Source organism: Rhinopithecus roxellana, chromosome 1, assembly GCF_007565055.1.
Source record: "Rhinopithecus roxellana isolate Shanxi Qingling chromosome 1, ASM756505v1, whole genome shotgun sequence".
Taxonomy (NCBI): Eukaryota; Metazoa; Chordata; class Mammalia; order Primates; family Cercopithecidae; genus Rhinopithecus; species Rhinopithecus roxellana.
The window spans coordinates 167,527,397-167,549,360 of NC_044549.1; the positions used below are offsets into that span (position 1 = coordinate 167,527,397).

At 36.1% G+C, this 21,964-nt stretch overlaps 1 protein-coding gene and 1 pseudogene across 5 annotated transcripts in view; one reads left to right on the forward strand and one right to left on the reverse strand.

Moving 5' to 3' along the window:
* NGLY1 (N-glycanase 1) overlaps positions 1 to 21,964 on the forward strand; it is a 67,965-nt gene that overhangs the window by 36,074 nt on the left and 9,927 nt on the right. For 2 of the 5 annotated variants that reach the window (XM_010358006.2, XM_010358010.2), the window contains exons 5-10: positions 10,375 to 10,597; positions 12,736 to 12,857; positions 14,064 to 14,209; positions 16,554 to 16,664; positions 17,998 to 18,162; positions 21,165 to 21,350. In XM_010358006.2, the coding sequence (XP_010356308.1) occupies positions 10,375 to 10,597; positions 12,736 to 12,857; positions 14,064 to 14,209; positions 16,554 to 16,664; positions 17,998 to 18,162; positions 21,165 to 21,350 (953 nt within the window). The remainder of the gene's footprint in view (positions 1 to 10,374; positions 10,598 to 12,735; positions 12,858 to 14,063; positions 14,210 to 16,553; positions 16,665 to 17,997; positions 18,163 to 21,164; positions 21,351 to 21,964) is intronic. The other 3 variants (XM_030933140.1, XM_010358007.2, XM_010358009.2) reach the window with 3 other exon arrangements.
* On the reverse strand, positions 273 to 2,895 carry LOC115897741 (annotated as a pseudogene).

Consider the following 21,964-nt stretch of genomic DNA (forward strand, 5'->3'; position numbering starts at 1 on the left):
CCTGCTTGCACTCATTCTCTCTCCTGCTGCCCTGTGAAAAGGTGCCTTCCGCCATGATTGTAAGTTTCAGGAGGCCTCCCCAGCCATGCGGACCTGTGAGTCAATTAAACCTTTTCTTTATAAATTACTCAGTTGCAGGTATTTTTTCATAGCAGCATAAGAACAAACTAATACATCTGGATTGTAACATATTGCAGAATTTCCTCCTTTTTTTTTTTTTTTTTGGCAGTTTTTACAGTTTTATTTAAACACAAAGCATGCACATGAGCTGTCTACTCATTTTCTTAGCTGTGCAGCCTCGCATTGGGGTTGGTGACTCTGATGGCTAGCTGGCTGGCTCTTTCCATGATGGCTTTGCAGTTCTTGGGGGAAACGCTGTGAGCAGTCTCAGCACAGTAAGATTTGTTGCACATCAGCAGCACTTACAGCTCCTTGACGTTGTAGACCAGGAACTTCTGGAAGCCAGTGGGCAGCATGTCCTTTGTTTTTTTGTTGCTCCCTTAACTAATGTTGGGCATCAAGATCTGGCCCTTGAACTTTCTATGAATCCTGTTGTCAATACCTCTGGGTTTCCGCCAGTTACACTTAATTTTGACACATTGGTCAAACTGGTGCCAGATGAACTTTTTGGTTCTCTTTTTGATGATCTTGGACTTCACAAGGGGTCTGATGGCTGCCACCTCTGTAGGCAGCGCTGAGGAGGAGAGAGCTTCCTTCCTTTTTAAAGTGAATAATATCCTATTGTATGTATATATCACATTTTGCATATCCATTTATTCATGCATTCAGGGATACTTGGGTTGTTTCAATATTTTGGCTATTGTGAATAATGTTGCTGTGAACGTGGGTGTGCAAATACTTTACTCTGAAATCCTGGTTTCAGTTATTTTTGGTATACACCCAGAAGTGAAAACTGCTGGATCTTATGGCAATTCTATTTTTAATTTTTTGAGGAACCACCATACTGTTTTCCACAGGGTATCATTTTACATTGCTAACAGTGCACAAGTGTTCTAATTTCCCATGTTCTTACCAACACTTACTATTTTCTAATTTTTCAATAGTAGCCATGCTAATAGGGATGAAGTGGTATGTCACTGTAGTTTTGATTTGCATTTTCCTAATTCATGATATTGAGCATTTTTTTCATGTGCTTATTGGTCATTTGAATATCTTCTTTGGAGAAATGTTTATTCAAGTCTTTTGAACATTCTTTTTAACAACTTTTTTTTTTTTTTACCTGAATATGTATTTGCAGTTTAATCATTGGTGTATGAATATTTTAGGTAAAATAGAACTTTAGCCCACAGAATACATGATAGCATCACTAGTGAATTTAAATTAGTGAATTTTAATGTGAATCTAACAGAAACCATATTCAGAATTAATCCATATGAATAGACCACTGACTCACTTTTATTAGTAGAGAGACGTTATTTATTAAGAGTAGGTTTTGGAGTCAACTGTCTTTGTATAAATTCAGCTCCGCTACTTCCTGTGCATCACTGAGCAAGTAATTTAATCTCTATGACTCAGTTTCTTCATGTAGAAATAAGAATGATAATTTTTAGAAATAAATGAAATAATACATGTAAAAGCTGGGCTTGATGTACTGGATAATAGGAACTGAGGTAAACAGGCCTTTCATGTAAGGTTTTATGCTAATCTAGGAATTAATCTAACTAGAGTTGTTTTCATGTTTGCTATAGCTGTAGGTATCAGAGGCTTCAAATTCCTCCAGTGTTCTTGTTGTCTCCCCCATTGTCTTTAGGCTTCCCTAAGAACGCCTCCTTAGGGTCTGCATTTATCCTGCTTGGTGTTTGTTTAGTTGTAATCCATTGTTACTATACTGGAGCCCTATTGGTGTGATGGTAAGGTATCAAGGAGAAGGTTCTATAATCTTTTGATTAAATCTCGGTATTTTAGTGGGCCTATATCTCTGGGCCTGTGCCTTTCACAAGTGTTTGTTAGCCTTTTTACCCCCATAGGTGAGACAGGAAGGCTACAAGGGGCTGGAGTCGGGGGAATGTATGTCCTTCCCCTAGTTCAGAGAAGACTCTGGTAAAATCTTTTTCCCTGGAGAGTAGGCCTTAATTGTGAAGAACACTCTGGCTATACCTCACAATTCTTACTCTTCCCGTCTTTTCTAGAGCCACAAAGGATTTTTCTTGGTTCTTCATTGTGAAAACCTGGTGGGCTTCCTGCAGACAAAATGCACAGAAGTGTGGGGACCTCTCCCAAGACTGAATTTCTTACTCCCAACTAGTCCATACTCAGCTTGCAGCAGTTTGTCAAAATTGCTATTTAAATATCCTTACCAGTTTATGGCTCTAGTGACTTCTGTTCCATTTAAGCAGATTTGGGCTGTGATTCTCTTTATTTGTCTTTTTGGATTTTGGGGTGATAGTTCAGTCTGTGACCTCAGTTCTCTAATGGGTCCAAGAAAAGTCACTGATTTCAGTTGAGCTTTTTATTGTTTTAAAGGTGGAAGTATTGACCTCTGCTTGGTAGAAGCTGGAAGCTGAAACCAGAAATCCCTCTGAAGGCTTAACTATGTGTATCTCTTCCTTTTTTAACCATTTGATCAGTTTTCACATATGTCATTTATATATTTTGCTACCCATTGTATTTTGGTAATTTTTGTCTTTTTAAAAATGTTACACTATGCCATTTTAAAATTTTTGATGACTGGCTTGGGCCTTAGATTTACTTCTGCTACAGGCCTGCTAACCTTAAGACAGTTATTCTCTTCTTGTATTAACAGTTTTTTCCTGTGTGTACAATAAGAATGCTTATTAATATGTGATTATACAGGCCCTGTCCAGCTTCAAAGTACTGTGGTCCTTTATATGATGCCTTACGTAAATGCCTGTTTATCAGGTACTTACTGAACATGTTTTGTGTCTGAGTCATTGGGCTGGGCCCTGCAGGGGAGAGACAGTATAATAATATAACCTTGCCTTAAGAAGCAGCTGAATAGAAGATGAGAATTCAAATATACAGATCAACTGAGTGTAAAGCAGAGTCCAACAAATGTAATGTATGAGGTATAATTTTTAAAACATATTGTAGACCAACGTGGCCAACATGGTGAAACCCCGTCTCTACTAAAAATACAAAAAGGAGCCAATTGCAGTTGCCTGTAATCCCAGCTACTTGGGAGTCTGAGGCAGAAGAATCGCTTGAAACCGGAAGGCGGAGGTTGCAGTGAGTGGAGATTGTGCCACTGCACTCCAGCCTGGGCAAAAGAGTGAAACTCCGTCTCAAAAAGTAAAAAAAAAAATAAATAAAAAAACATTATGTTACTAAATGAATAAACTTCAATGAGAAATAGCATAGAGACAGAATGTTCCTGTTTGTGTCCATCATATTTTCTCTCTCCAGGCAAATAACAACCAGGAGATTGCTCAAGGAGCAAGAATCTACAATAAAGAGCATTAGTTAGGTGAATGTTATGTTTATCCTGATGCATTTATCCATCTGTCCTCACAGTGGGAATGGTCTTATCAGTGGACCAAGAATCCTTCAAGTCCATTAGCTAAGACTTAAAGTCCATTTCCCATAAAAATCTGCTGATGTTCCCTGCTAACATTTGCTCCAGCATTTTTTCTTTCTAATTATAAAGATAATACAGGGGTTGTAGAAAATTTAGAAAATAGGGAGAAGATAAACATCAATAACTTCATCACATTGGAGTATGACTTTTAAGATCTATGTATATATTCTTTCACACTTAAAAAGTTTTAATTAAAATAGGAAAGAAATGACAGCAGATTAGTAGTGAAAATTATGAAAATCAGTACAAGACTGGGCTTTTTTTTTTAAGGGCGTGAAGGATGAGTGGGATTTATAAAATATGTCAAAGTACATACTAAGGGATTGGGGATTTTCTTCCAAGTGTAGTGATCAACATGGATAGAGGCAGAGAAGGACAGGCTCTATTTGGGAACAATGAATAATACAGTTAGACTGTGTGTAGGGTAGGGTTTATATAAGGCAGTGGAAGATCAAGTAGGCTGAGACCGTATTTTGGTTGACATTGAATTTCAGACAGAGCAGTGTATACCGAGTTCATTTTTAATGTTTTCAAAAAGAATTAGCAGTAAAATGAACAAAGCATATTTCTAATAAGGTTTGAAATAGTAAAGACCAAAGAAATTCAAAGGAAACACAAGTCTCGGCAAAAAGACTAATGTTATATTGTGACTGTAATTGGACATATAGCAGAAATGTTACGTAACCTTTTTCATCAGAAAGCAGAAAATGATATTTCAGGTGTTCTTGAATAGGTAATTCAGCAGGATTGACTACTGAAGCTTTGAGTGAGTGACATCAGACTGTATTTAAGGAAGATTAGTAATAACTTGTGGAATGAATTAAAATCAAAAGAGTACAAAGAGAGAAAAATTAAAACACAATAGTAATCTAATTTACATAAGAGGGGTAAGAGGGTGAACAAAGGGTTGAGATTACAAGGGAGAAGATGGATGTGAAAGTTGTTGGGGTTATAGAATATGTGTAATTGGCAGTCGATAGGATAAGGCATCATGTATATATAAGGAAGATGTCAAAGATGACTGGGTAACTTTGAATCTAGGCAACTAGGAAATTAAAGGAGTTAGTAGAAACAGGTTTTGAAGGGAAAGGAAGAGTGAGTTGAGGTGCCTGCTATCTGGACTGTCAGTAAAAACATAGGCCTGGAAATTCAATAAGAAGTCAAGCCTTGAAATACACTTTAGGATGATAGGTAAAGCCATGCAGGTAAATGAGACTGCTAAAATTGAGAGGACAGGGTGGAGAAGTAGGATTACAGAGGTTCTAGAAAACAGTGTAGCACTAGCCACATGTGGATATTTACATTTAAATTAAGTGAGATGAAAAATCAAGTTCTTCAGTCACATTCAGCACATTTCAGCTACTCAGTAACCTCAAGTGGTTAATGACAACCTTACTGGACAGTAGGAATAGGAATTATTTCCATTATTGCTGAAAATTCTATTGGATGGCGAAAGTTTAGAAACAACAGGATATAGGAAGAGGAAGAGTAACAAGTGAAGTAAAGGAAACTTAAACATATAGTGAAATAAGTGGTATGGTAGGCACAATGAGTGTATCAATTAGGATTAGGTTGTGCTATGAGTAAAATGACTGATGGCTTAGATATTATTTTCTCATGTAAGAAATTATGGAGGTAGTCTGGTGCTAATGGTGAGCTATCATCAAAGACCTAGGTGCCTTCTGTCTTTCAGCTCAGATGTACATGTTTTCCATCCTTCACATCACCTTGTAGTCCAAAATGGCTGTTGCAGCTCCAGCCATTACATTTCCAGACCAAACATCAGGAAGAAGAAACGGAGAAAAAGCGTAAAGGTTTTGTCTCTAATTTGAGCTGCTTCTCTTGAAGTTATCTTCCTTGGAGTCACATGAAGTTTAGTCATTTAGCCACACTTAGCCGCAAGGGAAGTTGGGATCTGTAGTTTTTTAGCTGGTGCATTGTCATCCCTCCAAAATTGAAATTCTACAAATGAGGACGAAGTGGCAAGTGAATATTATATGGCCACCATCAGTCTCTGCCCCAGTGAGTGAATGGCACTGAGATGATGACAAAGCCCCCGCTGGCCAAGTTGGTGATTTTCTTTCATTAGTGCAGTGGACTGTTTTTTCCTTTCCAGACAAAATCATATTCTGGGTCTATGGACTGGGGAAAGTGTTTTGGTTTGATGCAGAAGTGGGGACCTTGTGGCACTGCCAAATGAGATAGAGAAGCATGGTTTGATAGCTCTGGCCTGGTAGACTGAAGGTTTGTCATGACTGCATGTTTCAGATACAGGTAAAACACCTTTCTGGAGGAGGAACCTATTTTTGAAAAGTGGTAACAAAATGTGTCTTGGCCTACTAAATTGTATATGAAGATATGAGATGGAGAACATGGATAAGGCTACCTCTACTGATGTTTTTACCCATTTTCTCATTGTCTTGTACATTGAAGGGGTTTTCAGAGAATGGAGTTACGGCCTAAACTTGTTGATTTTATTTTGTCACTGATAAGTTACTAGAAATCTACATTTATATGGTATTTTTGAAGATGGTAACTTTAGAAATTTGAAGTCTTAATTAATTTTTGAAGTAAACCCAATATTGTCTTCACAGAATTTAGCATCTAAATCAGGCTTCCCTTATCTCTGAAATTTCTGAGCTTTCATCATACAGGAATCTACGTTTATTTCTCTGAGCCCCTAGTTAAGGATATTGCTTAAATGAGGAACACTGACCCTTCCTTAATTGAGTGTGACTATTTGATAGTCGTGCTTTCAGCTGGAAACGTGCTGATTTATACCTGGAGTATGTAACAAAAGTACAAATATGCTGTTTTCCTTTCCTTCTTGGTCTTGATAATGACTGGTGAACAATTGCAATTCTAAATAATATTTTGAGGCATGTTTGTTCAGTCCCTTCATCATTCAAGTATTTATTAAGCATCTAGTGTATAGCAAGCAGAACACTTAAGTGTTGGGGATATAGCAGTGAACAAAACTAAGTACCTACCATTATGGGAACACACACACACTAGTGAAAAGCGGTAGGAATACCAATGGGAGAACAGAGAGTGAGTGATGATTAGTAAGATGCTGTTTGATACAAGATTTTCAGGGATGGCTTCTCTAAAAAGCAATGATTTCCCTTTTAGGTAGAAGGCATGAGCAGCTGCAAAGGCCTCTTGAGGTGGGAGTGAGGTTGGCAAGTTTAAGAGATGGCAGGGAGAGCATGGTGGCTATAGCCAGTGAACAAGACAGGAGGAGATAGGGTTTGAGGTCAGAGAGGTAAGAGAGTATTTAAGTTTCCTGGGGCCACTATAACAAATTACCACAAACTTGGTGAAATAAATGTATTCTTATAGTTCCAGAAGGCAGAAATCCAAAATCATTATCACAGAGAGAAATCAAAGTATCCCCAGAGCCATGCTCCTTTTGGAGGGGAGAATCTGTTCTTTGCTTCTTTCAGCTTTTGGTTGCTGCTGGCAGTCCTTGGTTTGTGGCTGCAACAGTCCGGTCTTAAGGCCAGCATCTTCAAATCTCTCTCAGTCCCATCTTCACATTGCCTTCTCTGTGTGTAAAATCTCCATTTACTTGCTTCTTATGAGGTTACTTGTGATTGGATTTATCCACATATTCCAGGATAATCTCCCCATCTAAAGATCCTTAACTTTATAACACCTGCAAAGACCTTTCTCTTTTTTTGCCACATAAGGTAACTACCTTCATAGGCTACAGTGATTAGGACATGGGTATCCTCTGAGGGCCATTTTTTAGCCTACTACAGGGGGCCAGCTGAAAGAACAAGAGTTGGGACTTTGAATTTTATTCTGAATGGATGGAAACCCATTGGAGGGTTTTTTAAGTCATGTAATCTGGCCTGTACTTTTAAAAAGATGACTCTAGCTGCTGCATGGTAGGCACTAGACTGAGAAGGAGAATGACAGTCCTCTGTTTCTAAAACTTTGTTTTTAATGTAACTAATTGATGAATATCTTCCTGTTGGAAAGCTTTCATATTATATGGGAAACTCCAAACTCTCCCTGCCATTCAGTTCTGTTCCTTTTCATGTCTTGTCCTGGATATTTATACCTGTAAATAATTATTTATAAAAATAGTTTAAGTTGTATGGGGTTTATGTAAAATTTATCATCTCATATCTATTCAGCTCCTTGGTGTTTTTCATTTACAAATATGTATTGGACAGCTTTTTCACTCTATAGTGTTTGATTGTGCATATACTATTATTTATCCAATTCCCTATTGATGGACATAGGGGTTGTTTCCATTTTCTCTGTTCTAAATGCCACCACAGTGGAGATTCTTGTAAAATACGTCTTTTGACACACATGCACAAGTGTTTCTCTTGGATGGATACTGAAATGTCAAGTGTGTATAATACTTTTATACTATAATGGATCCTGCCAAATTGCCTTCCAATTTATACTAGAAGTGTCTAAGAATATTTGTTTCCACTTAATGAAAGTATTGAATTTCTTTTATGGACTTTGTGAATTTTTCTAATGGGTTTCTTAATGTTCTTACTGATTTATAGAAGTTCTTTATGTATTTCGAATTTTTTTTTTTTTTTGAGATGGAGTTGTGCTCTTATCGCCCAGGTTGGAGTGCAGTGGCGTGATCTCGGCTCACTGCAGCCTCTGCTTCCCAGGTTCAAGTGATTCTCCTGCCTCAGCCTCCTGATTAGCTGGGAGTACAGGCACCTGCCACCATGCCCGGCTTTTGTGTGTGTGTGTGTGTGTGTGTGTGTGTGTGTGTGTGTGTGTGTTTAGTAGAGATGGGGTTTCCCCACGTTGGACAGGCTGTTCTCCAACTCCTGACTTTAGGTGATCTGCCTGCCTCAGCCTCCCAAAGTGCTGGGATTACAGGCGCGAGCCACCATGCCCAGCCAGAAATTTATCTTTTCTTTGTTAGACATGTTACAATTTTTTCCTCCCAGGGTTCTTTAGTGTAGCTTTTGAAATTCAAAAGTTTTTATTTTTAACAAAAGAAAATTTATTTTTTTCATTATTGATTTAACAGTTTGTATCTTGCTTAAGACCTTCCCTAACCCAAAGTCATAAATATAAACACATTCACCTATAAACTTCTATTATTTCTTTTATAGTATTCTGGAGACAGTGTTTTTTTTTTTTTTTTTTTTTTTTTTAAATGAACTATAGTAGGGATCTGATACTTAGATAGCTATTTGTCCAAATATCATTTATTGAAACAGTCCATCCTGTTAAAGCTGCTTTAAAATGCTACCTTTATTAAATACTGTGCATTTGCTTAGAAATCTGTCTTTCAGGACTTTTTCTTTTGTTTCATTGATCTGTTTCTTAATTCCTCACTAATATCACAATGTTTTAATTATTAGAGTTTTATAATATGTCTTGATACACTGTAGGCAAATTTACCTCATGATTCTTATTCAAAGTTGTGTGGGTTTTTTTGTGCATTTTCTCTTTCACGTGGGATTTTGTAGTTAGCTTGTCAATTTTTTTTTTTTTTTAATGAGACAGAGTTTCGCTCTGTCACTCAGGCTGGAGTGCAGTGGCACAATCTTGGCTCACTGCAACCTCTGCATCCCAGGTTCAGGTGATTCTCCTGCCTCAGCCTCCCGAGTAGCTGGGATTACAGTGCCTACCACCACACCCAGAAAATTTTTGTAGTTTTTAGTAGAGAAAAAAGTTTCACCTTGTTGGCCAGGCTAGTCTCGAACTCCTGATCTCAGATGATCCGCCTGTCTTGGCCTCCCAAAGTGCTGGGATTAGAGGTGTGAGCCACCATGCCTGGCTAGCTTGTCAAGTTTTATGAAAAAATATTGTATAATTTTATTTGGGATTGTATTAAATTATAGATTAATTTGTGGAAGGTTAACAACTTTAGAAATACTGAGTTTTCCCTCCAGGAACATTAAAATTTCTGACCTTTTTACATTCTCTGTAGTTTTTTTTTTTTTTTTTTCTGTAGTTTTTTATTTTGAAACACATCAAACTTAAATACAAGAACAAAGTATAATGTATCATACACCTATGACCAGCATCAAGCTTTATTAGATTTTTATGCTATATATGTCCTTCATATTTATGTTTTATCACTCTATTTTAATCATAAAACATTAAAGATAGAGAACCCCCTATATATGTTTTTAAGATTGATTTTCCCTCCCCTTCCCTTCTTGCCAGAGATACCATGGTCTTGAATATGATCAAGAGAGATCTGTTTATGGAAAAGTGGGTATAATATTATCTGTCATGTTATCATATGCTAGGATTGTTATATATACTAGAGATATGGTTGTGTTTTTATGTGTTTGGGGATGAGTATCCATGGATGGATTATATTGTACAGTTGAAGCCCTAATAGAAAGGCTAATAATTAGGATGATTTTTTAAATGTCTAGAATTCTGTGATTTCTGCCTTTTGTGATTGTTTAATGTTTACTTGTGTATATACCTGATAACAAATTTAATGTATCCCATTTTTAAATGTTTTTCAAAATCAAATTTATTTTTCTACCTCCCTTGTACTTCAGGATCAATTCCTGACTAGTTCCCTAAGAGGTCATTGTGTTCAGCTCACTTGTTAATGCATAATGTCAGTTAGAGGATATAAAATGGTAAATGTTCTACTATTTTTAATGTGCAGTTATACATGTCATTGTATTTCAGCCTAGTGCATAATAAATGACAGTTTCTTCTTGCCTCTTATTAGTGAAAACCTTTAAAATCATCTTAGGTTTTCATATTTTTCAGGTTCATATTTGAGAATAAATATGTGTGGATATTTTAAATTTTGCCAGCTTTAGCTCTTACTTGGTTCTCCTTTAATTTCTCAGGTACTAATATAAGTGATGAGGATTTTCTTTTGCTGGAGCTTTTGCACTGGTTTAAGGAAGAATTTTTTCACTGGGTGAATAACATTTTGTGCAGCAAATGTGGTGGACAGACTAGGTCTAGAGACAGATCATTACTACCCAACGATGATGAGCTGAAGTGGGGCGCAAAGAAAGTGGAAGATCATTACTGTGATGCCTGCCAGTTCAGCAATCGATTCCCAAGGTGGGTGCCCAGGACAGTAAAGTCAGAATAATCTCTTAATGAAATAGTTAGAAGAGAGTTTTTACTAAATGAACTTTTTAATATTTATTTTAATTATCAGAAATATATTCCTCTGAAACACAGGTGAGCAAACTGTGGCTGGCAGGCTAAATCCAGCCGACATCCTGTTTTTGTAAGTAAAGTTATATTAGAAGATAACCATGCTGATTCATTTGCTTGTGGTCTGTTTTTATGCTGCAACAGCAGAGTTGAATAATGGTGACAGAAATGATATGACCCACAAAGTCTGAAATATTCACCGTCTGTCTTTTATAGAAAATTAGTTGACTCTTGTTCTAAAGTATAACTTGAGTATCGTCATGTTTAATGCTATATATCTTGTATTACTTTTTTAATTCCTAATTTTTAACTGTCTGATAACTAACAATACTGATAATAATAATGCTGAAGTATACTTTTACCTTCCATACTATCATCGGATGATTATTTTAAACACATAATTGTATTTACTCTCACAATAATCAGCATTATTATTATCATCAGTATTATTAACAGAAGTTTGTTGTAGTTAGGTGCTTCCCCTGCCCAACCTAACCTGCTCCTCATATCTCTAAATTTTAAACTAAGGACATTTTAAATTTTAAATTTCCATTCTTTCATTTATAAGCCTGTTTTCAGATTTTCTGAATTGGCGACGCTTATAAAGTTTGGTTGTATTATCAGTCAAGAAAAGATACCACGTTTTGAAAATATCTAATTTTTTTAGCTTAGGACATAGTTTCTAATCATGTGCTCGTTTTAACTTCTAGCTGTTCTCTATATGGGGAGGCTGAGGCAGGAGGATTGCTTGAACCTGGGAGGCAGAGGTTGCAGTGATCCGAGATTGTGCCACTGCGCTCCAGTCTGGGCAAAAGAGTGAGACTTCGTCTCAAAAAAAAAAAAAAAAATTTAATTACCTAAGTTCTGAATTCATTTATTTAGCTTAAGAAATGTTTCGTTAAGCATTTGCTTAACAGACTTGTCATCGCAGAGCCCATTCATTTATGCCACTGTTTCCTTTCCTTCCAAAGCACATCGCTGACCTCGCTGCTCAGCTGCAGCACTTTTCCTGCTCAGCTCTATCAGTTCAAAACCCGCCTCAACACAAAATGCAAAATTCAGTGTTCTCGAATTGTCTGGTAATTTTATAATTGGAGTAACTTCTGAAAAGAATGTTACAAATAGATCCCAAAAAACAACTTCTAAATTAGCAGGCACCTTTAAATACTGCAAAAGAGTAAAATTTTAATCAAAATGATTATTAGAAAGAAAGATAATATTTTAGATAAAATTGAATGTAAGCTAAAATTTTTGTTGAGTAATTTGTTAAAGTTGTTTACCTTTTAAATATAGTGAGCTAGTTATACCAGTTTGCTTGTCCAAACCTTACCTTATTCAAAACACAGGTCAAATAAAAGCTCTCCTCCCCAGCCACTTTCTGACTTGTTGTATTGTTTGGTCACTAACCTGACCTGTTGTATTGTTTGATCACATTCTGCCTTATATTAAACACTAAATCTGACCTGTTGTATTGTTTGATCACATTCTGCCATATATTAAAATTATTTATGTTCATTCCTTTCCTCAGGATTGTGAACACCTTGAAAGCAGTACTACTGTTTATTTTTCACCAAAGATTCTAACATTGTGCCTCATATATTCTAGATTCCTAAATCAATATTTAAAAACAAATTAAAGACTGGGCGCAGTGGCTCACGCCTATAATCTCAGCACTTTGGGAGACTGAGGCGAGCAGGGTGGATCATGAGGTCAGGAGATCGAGACCATCCTGGCTAACACGTTGAAACCCTGTCTCTACTAAAAATACAAACAAAATTAGCCAGACCTGGTGGCATGCGCCTATAGTCCCAGGTACTGTGGAGGCTGAGGCAGGAGAATCGCTTGAACCTGGGAGGCAAAGGTTGCAGTGAGCTGAGATCACGCCACTGCACTCCAACCTGGGTGACAGAGTGAGACTCCGTCTCAAAAAAACAAAAAAAAAATTAAGAAACGTTTCTGTTTAGCATAGAGGTAATGTAAATTATCTTAAAAATCTTGATTTTGATAATCAAAGTTTTTTTTTTTTCTTTTTAAACCAGATATAATAACCCTGAGAAACTTTTGGAAACAAGATGTGGACGGTGTGGCGAGTGGGCCAATTGTTTTACACTGTGCTGCCGAGCTTTAGGGTTTGAAGCTCGCTATGTTTGGGATTACACAGGTACAGAATGTGGAATGAGCAGAGGGTAGTAGGGCTTTGCAGGCTTACAGGTTTGGGTTTACATTCTGAGCCCATCATTCTCTGTTACTTTTTGGCCTTGTCAGTCTGACCTTCCATTTGCCTTGTGTAAAACAGTAATAATACCAACCTTCCAGGTTTTTTGAAGGGATCACAAGAGTTTTGTAAAACACCTAGCGCTGTGCCTGGTGCTTTGCACTATAAATATTCTTTTTTTCCCCTTTATTTTATTTTTATTGATGCATAATGGATGTACATATTTGGGGGATACTTGTAATAATTTAATGCATTTATATAAATTCCACAGAGCAAATCAGTATTATTGGGGTACCTGCGATCTTAAATATTTGTCTTTATGCTGGAAACATTTGAATTACTCTCTCCTAGCTATTATGAAATATGCAGTCGACTATTGTAAACTATAACCACCCTATTGATCTATCAAACACTAGGTGTTATTTCTTTTATTAGCAATTTACCATGGCATTTATAGTGATACTATTTATATATGGATAAAAACATGTAATAATGTGCCATAGAAATCTTCATTGCTATAGGGATTACTGTAAAAGATTTAGTAAACTGTAAACTTAAATTGCAGTATACAGAAATAATAAAATAAAAGTCATGTGATATTTGTGTTGTCCCTGTTTAGAAATGACTTGTGTGGTCTACATGTTAAAAAGTTGTTTTCCTTGTGTTTCCATTTTCTAAAGAATTAAATGAGAATTAAATGAAACCTTCCGTTAATAGTTAGTGTTCTCTTAAAATCAAATATAAAGCATATATTGACCAGAGATTCTATTAGACTTCCTGCCAGTTCTGGGTCTTAAAGTCCAGAGAGAGAGACTGTAGTTTCAAAAGTGACATTAACTCCTTCATGATGGTAAAATCAGAATGATACTTTTTATGCTGCTGTTTAATATGTCTACCTTCTTAAGAGATAAAGCGCACATTAAGCCTAAAACTGAACACATTAAAGGAGATTGGAAAAACATTTTTAAAATTTCAAAGAGACAGAAATTAATACAGGTATTCGAAAATCCTGTGTGCCACAAAAATGCACTTATTAACTGAAATTCAGAATATTACGCATTACTTTATGATTCTTAGGAGTTTGTGTATAGTTATTAGAAGTCATTCTGATTTCATTTTTTTCCATTGCTCTCTTTTCTCTTACTTGAGTAGACCATGTCTGGACAGAAGTCTATTCTCCTTCTCAGCAGCGGTGGCTACACTGTGATGCATGTGAAGATGTCTGTGACAAGCCACTCCTTTATGAAATAGGATGGGGCAAGAAGCTTTCCTATGTCATAGCATTTTCAAAAGATGAGGTAGGGCATAAAAGAAAAAAACTTTTTTCCAAAAATAAAATATATTTTTTTCTTTTTTGACAGTTTTATGAATGTAAAATTAACATATGATAACCTGCATATATTTAAATTGTACAGTTTGATAAGTTTTATTTGTATACACCGAAATCACCACTGCAAATCAGTATTCATTTTATGGATGTGCCATAGTTTACCATTTAACCTGTTGATGGCTATTTGGGTAGTTCCCAGTTTTTTTCACGATTTCAAACTAAGCTGCCATGAACATTCAGGCACACAAGTCTTTATACGGGCATATGCTGCCTTTTCTCTTTGCTTAATGCCTACGAGTAGAATGGCTGCATTATATGGTAGATATACATATAACTTTTTAAGAAACCACTAAACTGTTTACCAACGTGATTGTGCCATTGTGCCATCTCACAGCAGTATGTGAGAGTTTCCGGTTCCTCCATGTCCTTGCTAACATTTAGTATGATCTGACTTTTTAATTTTATCCCCTTTAATAGGTGTGTAGTGGCATTTCATTATGGTTTTTATTTGTACTTCCCTAACGACAAATAATATTGAGCATCTTTTTACGTGTTTGCTTACCATCCATATGTCCCCTTTGCTTATTATTATTATTATTATTATTATTATTATTATTATTATTATTATTTTTGAGACGGAGTCTCGCTCTGTCGCCCGGGCTGGAGTGCAGTGGCCAGTTCTCAGCTCACTGCAAGCTCCGCCTCCCGGGTTTATGCCATTCTTCTGCCTCAGCCTCCGAGTAGCTGGGACTACAGGCGCCCGCCACCTCGCCCGGCTAGTTTTTTGTATTTTTTAGTAGAGAGGGGGTTTCAACGTGTTAGCCAGGATGGTCTCGATCTCCTGACCTCGTGATCCGCCCGTCTCGGCCTCCCAAAGTGCTGGGATTACAGGCTTGAGCCACCGCGCCCGGCCTTTATTTTTTTTTTTTACTTGGGTATTGTGTTTTCTTACTGTTGGGTTTTGAGAGTTATTTATATATTCTTATATAAGTCCATTATCAGATGTGTGCTTTGCAAAGATTTTTCTCCCTATCTGTTGTTTGTCTTTTCATACTCTTAATAACTTTTGAAGAGAAGAAACTGGTGTTCAGTTTACCAATTTGTTGTTTTATGGATTGTGCCTTTTGATGTTATATTTAAGAAATTTTGCCTAGCTGTTGGTCACAATGATTTTCTCCCATGTTATGTCTTAGAAGTTTTATATTTTTAGTTTTACACTTAGATCTATGATCCATTTTGAGTTAATTTTTTTATAGGATCTAAGGTATGAAGGGTTTTTTTAACATATGGATAATGAATGTTCTAGCACCATTTATTGAAAAGATTATTTTTTCTCCATTGAATTGTCTTTCCACTTGTATTAAAAATCAGTTCTATAGTATAAATTTAATACAATAAAAATGGATAAAATTTTTATTTGTTGAATTTTGTGGAATCAGCTTTACAGATAAATTTTAAAAAGGTAATATTTTGAAATTTTCACTTTTTTATCATGGCATTTCTGGTTAAACTATCAACTGTTTAGGAATGAATAAGTGACGAATTCAGTTTATTTTACAGACTTTTAAAGTTTTATTTTATTTTATTTTAATTTTTCGAGACAGAGTCTCACCCTGTTGCCCAGACTGGAGTGCACTTACACGATCCTGGCTTAATGCAACCTCTGCCTCCCAGGTTCAAGCGATTCTCCTGCCTCAGCCTCCTGAGTAACTGGGATTACAAGCACGTGCCACCACACTTGGCTAATTTTTTTGTAATTTTTTTTAAGTAGAGATGGGGTTTCACCATGTTGGCCAGGCTGGTCTCAAACTCCTGACCTCAAGTGATCTGCTCACTGCACCCTCCCAAAGTGCTGAGATTACTGCACCTGGCCCCATGGCTTTTAAATTTTAAACAAAGGATAGTATTCTAAAAGTGGAATTTAAGGCTGGGCGTGGTGGCTCATGCCTATAATCCCAGCACTTTGGGAGGCCAAGGTAGGTGGATCACCTGAGGTCAGGAGTTCGAGACCAGCCTGGTCAACATGGTGAAACCCCGTCTCTACTTAAAACAATACAAAAATTAGCTGGGCGTGATAGTGCATGCCTGTAGTCCCAGCTACTCGGGAGGCTGAGATACAAGAATCGCTTGACCCTACAAGTGAGACTACAGTGAGCTGAGATCATGCCACTGCACTCTAGCCTGGACAACAGAGTGAGACTTCATCTCCAAAAAAAAAAGCATTTAAAAATTACATACATTCTAGGTATCTAGTAAATAAAGGTTGATGGTTGTAATCTTGTTAATTATTTGCATTCTGTTATTTGTTTCAGGTAGTTGATGTTACTTGGCGATATTCCTGTAAACATGAAGAGGTGATTGCTAGAAGAACTAAGGTTAAAGAAGCATTACTTCGAGAAACTATTAATGGGCTTAATCAGCAGGTATGTGGTGGCTATCTTTTTTGAAAGAACAGTTGACATTTTTTATGTAATCGAGAATAGCCATTTATAGCCTATGGAAATTCTTAAAGTAGTAGCATTGTTTCATAAGCAGGAATATTTTAATATGTTCTGTCTTTTTGTTCATTGAAAATTTTGAGGGCTCATTTTAAATATTATGAGTTATTAAACTGTCTCATCTCAAAGTTCTATGAAACACAATTTCAATGTTGGTAGTACCTGACAAAAAGTGTGTTGTCTTATTTATCAATGTAACTGTGCTTTGGATATGACACAGACTCATATTTATGTAGTATGTGTGTACATACACACACACACAAACACACACACACACGTCCATGTGAGGACATTTCTGAAGCAAGGCACAGGAAATTATTAACAATGACTGCTTCCGAAGAGAGGAACTGGGGTTCCAAGATGAAAGGTTCAATTTTTATTTTATACCCCATGGATAGTATTGAAAAATTTAACTCTATACATGTGGGTTTTTTTCATAAATTAAAAAATAAGCAATGAATTTTGGTGTAGCAGGCAGTCAGAACAGAGCAGAGCAGATTAATCCAATCAGTGATTATGATTCCAGGTAAGGTTTCAGTCTATTTTGTATCTGCACTTACTCCTAATGTGTAGCCCTTCAGAGATCTCTACCTGAAAACCTGGAGTATTTGCTAGACCCCCTTGCTGTAGAAGACTCTGACCCTCAGTTTATTTATACCCCAGCACTGTGATTCTGCTAAAAATTCTGGTTTGATTTCCAGCACTTTAGTCACTATTTTGTCCTTGGCTTCTCAGACTGTTCTCATGCCACTTAATAATTGACAAATGACTGGAAGGGAAAAGGGTGCAGCATGTGCCCTTCACCTGAATTCTTTTCTTCTCTTGGAGTCTTGACTTCTCAAGTTCTGGCTGCCTTTACAGCTTTCTGTTGCATTCAACAGGTGTTTATATGTGAGTGTTCTGTGTGTGTGTTTCTACTAGCTTTTCTAGCTTTTCTCAGCAAGACATTCTGACACAAGCCAGTCTATCATATCCAGAAACAGAAGTTGCTACCTTCATTATAAATAAATCTAGGACAGTAGAGCTCATGGAGAGTTGGAAATAGGTGTTAAATGATTTCCCAATGTAAAGTTTATAAAATTATTTAACTTTTCCACAGTGTTCTTTTTATTTTCTGAATAATATATGTTTGAAAATAAAATTCAATACTTGTTTCAAGACCTCTTAAAATGCAAGTGTTTTAAATATATTCTTGCTTAGAGATGGACCTATACATTCCCCCAATCTTAACAACTTTTTTAAAAAACATGAATTACAGAGGCAACTGTTTTTGTCAGAAAACAGAAGGAAAGAACTTCTCCAGAGGATAATTGTGGAGCTTGTTGAATTTATATCTCCCAAAACCCCTAAACCTGGAGAACTTGGGGGAAGAATATCTGGGTCAGTGGCTTGGAGAGTAGCCCGAGGTGAAATGGGTCTACAGGTATTTAATTCATTCTAGCATGATGATCCTTTTACTTTCCTGCTTTCTATACTATGCTTTTCCTGTACTATGCTCCAAGTGCATTGACTATGACCTTTCAGTTAACTTGAGAGTAATTATTTTAAAATGCAGATATTTGAAGAGAACCAGTAATTGATTGACATAGCATAATCATGTGTAAGAGTTAGCAAAGCATTTTTAAAATGGGACTTAAAATTTTTTTTACCTTATGTAAATTTTTAGTGCAGTATAACTTTTACTGAAGAATATACAGGAAAATGCACAAATTACAAATGTACAGCTTAATGAATGTTTACAAATTTAACACCCTTGTAATCACCAACCAGAATAAGAAATAGATCACTGGAACTGTAGAAACAAGCGTGAGTTTCTTTCCACACTGTCTTACACCCTTGAAAGTAATCATTATTCTGGCTTCTAACATCATATATTAATTTTGCCTGTTATTGTGCTTTATATAAATGGAATCATATAGCACGTACTGTTTTGTATATAACTTCTTTTGTGCAACTTTGTGTCAGTGAGATACATGTTGCAATATGTATGGTATGTTTAGTCTCATTGCTGTATAATTCATTGTATGAATGTAATTTTTCACTGTTGATGGCTATTTGGGTTATTTCTAGTTTTGGCTGATATAAATGGTGCTGCTCTGAACATTTATATTCATATTTTCAGTGAATATGTGTAGGCATTTTGTTGGATGTATACCTAGGAATGGAATTGCTAGGTAATAGAGTATGAGTATATTCAGCTTTAGTAGATATTGCCAAACAATTTTTCAAAATGGTTATGCCAGCTTATACTCTCACCAGCAGTATATGAAATTTTTTGACATCTTTTTGTACACTTGGTATTGTCTATCTTTTCCATTTTAGCAGTTTTGGTGGCATATAGTAGCATCATGATTTTAGTTTGCATTTTGGTGATGACTAATTATGTTGAATGCCTGTTCTTTAAACTTTTGGATGTCCTCATTCTCTTTTGTGAAGTGCTTATTTAGGTCTTTTAAAATGAGAATCTAATGCATTTAGAAGAATGCTATTTCACTTTTATCCTCTCCAGATGAAAACTTTATGGAGTGGGGAAAATACAGAATTTGGGGAATTCAGCAGATGAAAGTGTTTATTTCTTGGTATATGCTTGCATATATCTGATATTGGCTAGAAATTATTGTTGGTGGTATAATTACTGTTACATTAAAACTTATTTTTTAAGATATCACATGATTAATCTCCCAAAAGTAAATAACAATAGAAATATAATTTTCGTAGTTAGGTCCTAAAGTTAAGTGACTAGGTAAAAATCAGTGTGCTAGACTTTGTAACGGGCATTAGGACAGTATAATAAACTTTCCTTCGCCTTTAGGGAGCTAAAGTTGAGTCACTGGAGAGCATTTAATATAAATGTTTAGGAAATTTGCAATGAAAAATGCTTGAAAGGAAAATAACTCATCACAATATCAATATCAAGCAGTTCCAGAGTTTTATTTATCTACTTTTTCTAAATTTGCCATTGTTGCAGCTCATTTCTCTAGTAACAGAATATGTTTTAAAGGAGCAAATTATCCCTAATAAATTTTATATTTGCTTTTTAATTTGTCCTATCGTCTGTAGCAGGCAGTTAAAAGTGTTGGTTCAGCCATAGGATTACAAGATCCAAATTCAACAAATAATTCAAATCACTGCCAATGCAGTGTGTTACAAGTATAAATCTAAATACAGCCAGTTAAAAAGAGCTAATTTAATTCACAGCTGTGTTCAATTTAAAACATGGATATTATTTAGGTCTTCATTTCTTTTTATGCATGGGTATGCTACCTCTTGCATGGCATGGAAGTTGATTAACTTTAAAAATATGAATTGGGTTGCATACCACATTGTTTTCTCTTTTGAATTTTTTTTTTAAGTTTCTTAATTGCTGGAGACTGTTTTAGGGCCATGGATTTAAAAAGAAATAATTTTTTCCTTTAGAAATAGATGTTTGTTTTAAAAGTAAATAGAAAAACATTCATCCTAAATACTTTTGGAATTAATCTTGCAATCAGCTGGAAACAGAAGGAACATTGGTGATATCATTTCCAGAAAGAAAAGTTTTATTTTAATCTTAGAATTAAAATATTGTATAAAATGTTAATGTTATTTTGGACTAGAATGCAAAGATTGCCTGGGATTTTAAGGTTAAAATGTGAGCTTTTGTAATAATTTTACACATGCAGAAGATTGTTTCATGCTATACCTCTCAGCTGCTCTCCTACCTTAGGGAATTAGGAAAGGACACTGAAGAAATGGTTGAGGACTGAGGATGAAAAAGAATCAAGTATGTGGAGAGTAGAAAGAACAGCATCCTAGACGAAAGAAGCAGCATGTCTCAAGGCCGTGAGGCAAAATGAGCTGGACCTTTTTGAGGAACTAAAGGAAAAGTAATATGATGTGAGTGTAGAAATGAAAGGGAAGAGTGACAGGACATCTGGTTGGAGAAGCAAGCAGGGTGAACCATCATAAGGCCCTGGTAGCCTTGGTAAAGAGCTTGGAGTTCAAGTCACTGAAGTGAGTTAAGCAGAAAAGTGACATATCCTAGTTTACATTTTTTCAAAAATCATTTTCATTGCTATGTGCAGCATGGATAGGAGAGGTAAGAGTTGAAAGCTGGGAGTCAGCTTCAGGAGACAGCTGTAGAAGTCCAAGTAGGGGATAGTGGTGGTGGTAGAAAAGAATAAAAATTAATGAATTCATTGAATGCAAAATCACAAAAATATAAGTCAGAGCTCATACTTCTTGTTTTTCTCTCTAGTAATGTTTAGAGCTATAACATCATACTGATTATATTTAATTTATAAAATAATTTCCAAATTTTCCAATGGCACCAATTTTTTCTTTTCAATTTTGAAGGATTCTCTTACCACTCTGCTTAGTAATTTCTCTTTTTTCTTTTTTACATCTTCCATAATGTTGAAAAACTAATTCTGCTTTCTTTTTAAGAGAAAAGAAACCTCGTTTATTCCCTCTGAAAATGAGAAGATTTCTAAACAGCTCCACCTTTGTTATAATATTGTGAAAGATCGTTATATTCGAGTTTCAAATAACAATCAAACCATTTCTGGATGGGAGAATGGTGTGTGGAAAATGGAATCTATATTCAGAAAAGTTGAAACAGACTGGCACATGGTAACTTAATACATAAAACCATTTAAAACCTTTGTCGTTGTTTAAGCAAATATAGATTGGCTTCATTTTTCAGTTGTGCAAAATATGAAAACTGATATATCATACTTATTTTTAGTAATCCTTTAACCTGGAAAAGAAAATTGTGTCCCCAGTGCGTAATCAAAAGTCCACTAGAAATCCTTGCATTTTTGGCCGGGCGCGGTGGCTCAAGCCTGTAATCCCAGCACTTTGGGAGGCCGAGATGGGCGGATCACGAGGTCACAAGATCAAGACCATCCTGGCTAACACGGTGAAACCCCGTCTCTACTAAAAACTACAAAAAAAATTAGCCAGGCGTGGTGGCGGGCGCCTGTAATCCCAGCTACTCCGGAGGATGAGGCAGGAGAATGGCGTAAACCCGGGACGCGGAGCTTGCAGTGAGCTGAGATCCGGCCACTGCACTCCAGCCTGAGCGACAGAGCGAGACTCCGTCTCAAAAAAAAAAAAAAAAAAAAGAAATCCTTGCATTTTTATCAAGGAAGTATCTGTTTTCATCTAAGAGGATGAATTTAAGTCTTTCATGGGGAAAAATAATCAAATGTATGATGAAGCCATGTGACTGATTTTTGCATGAA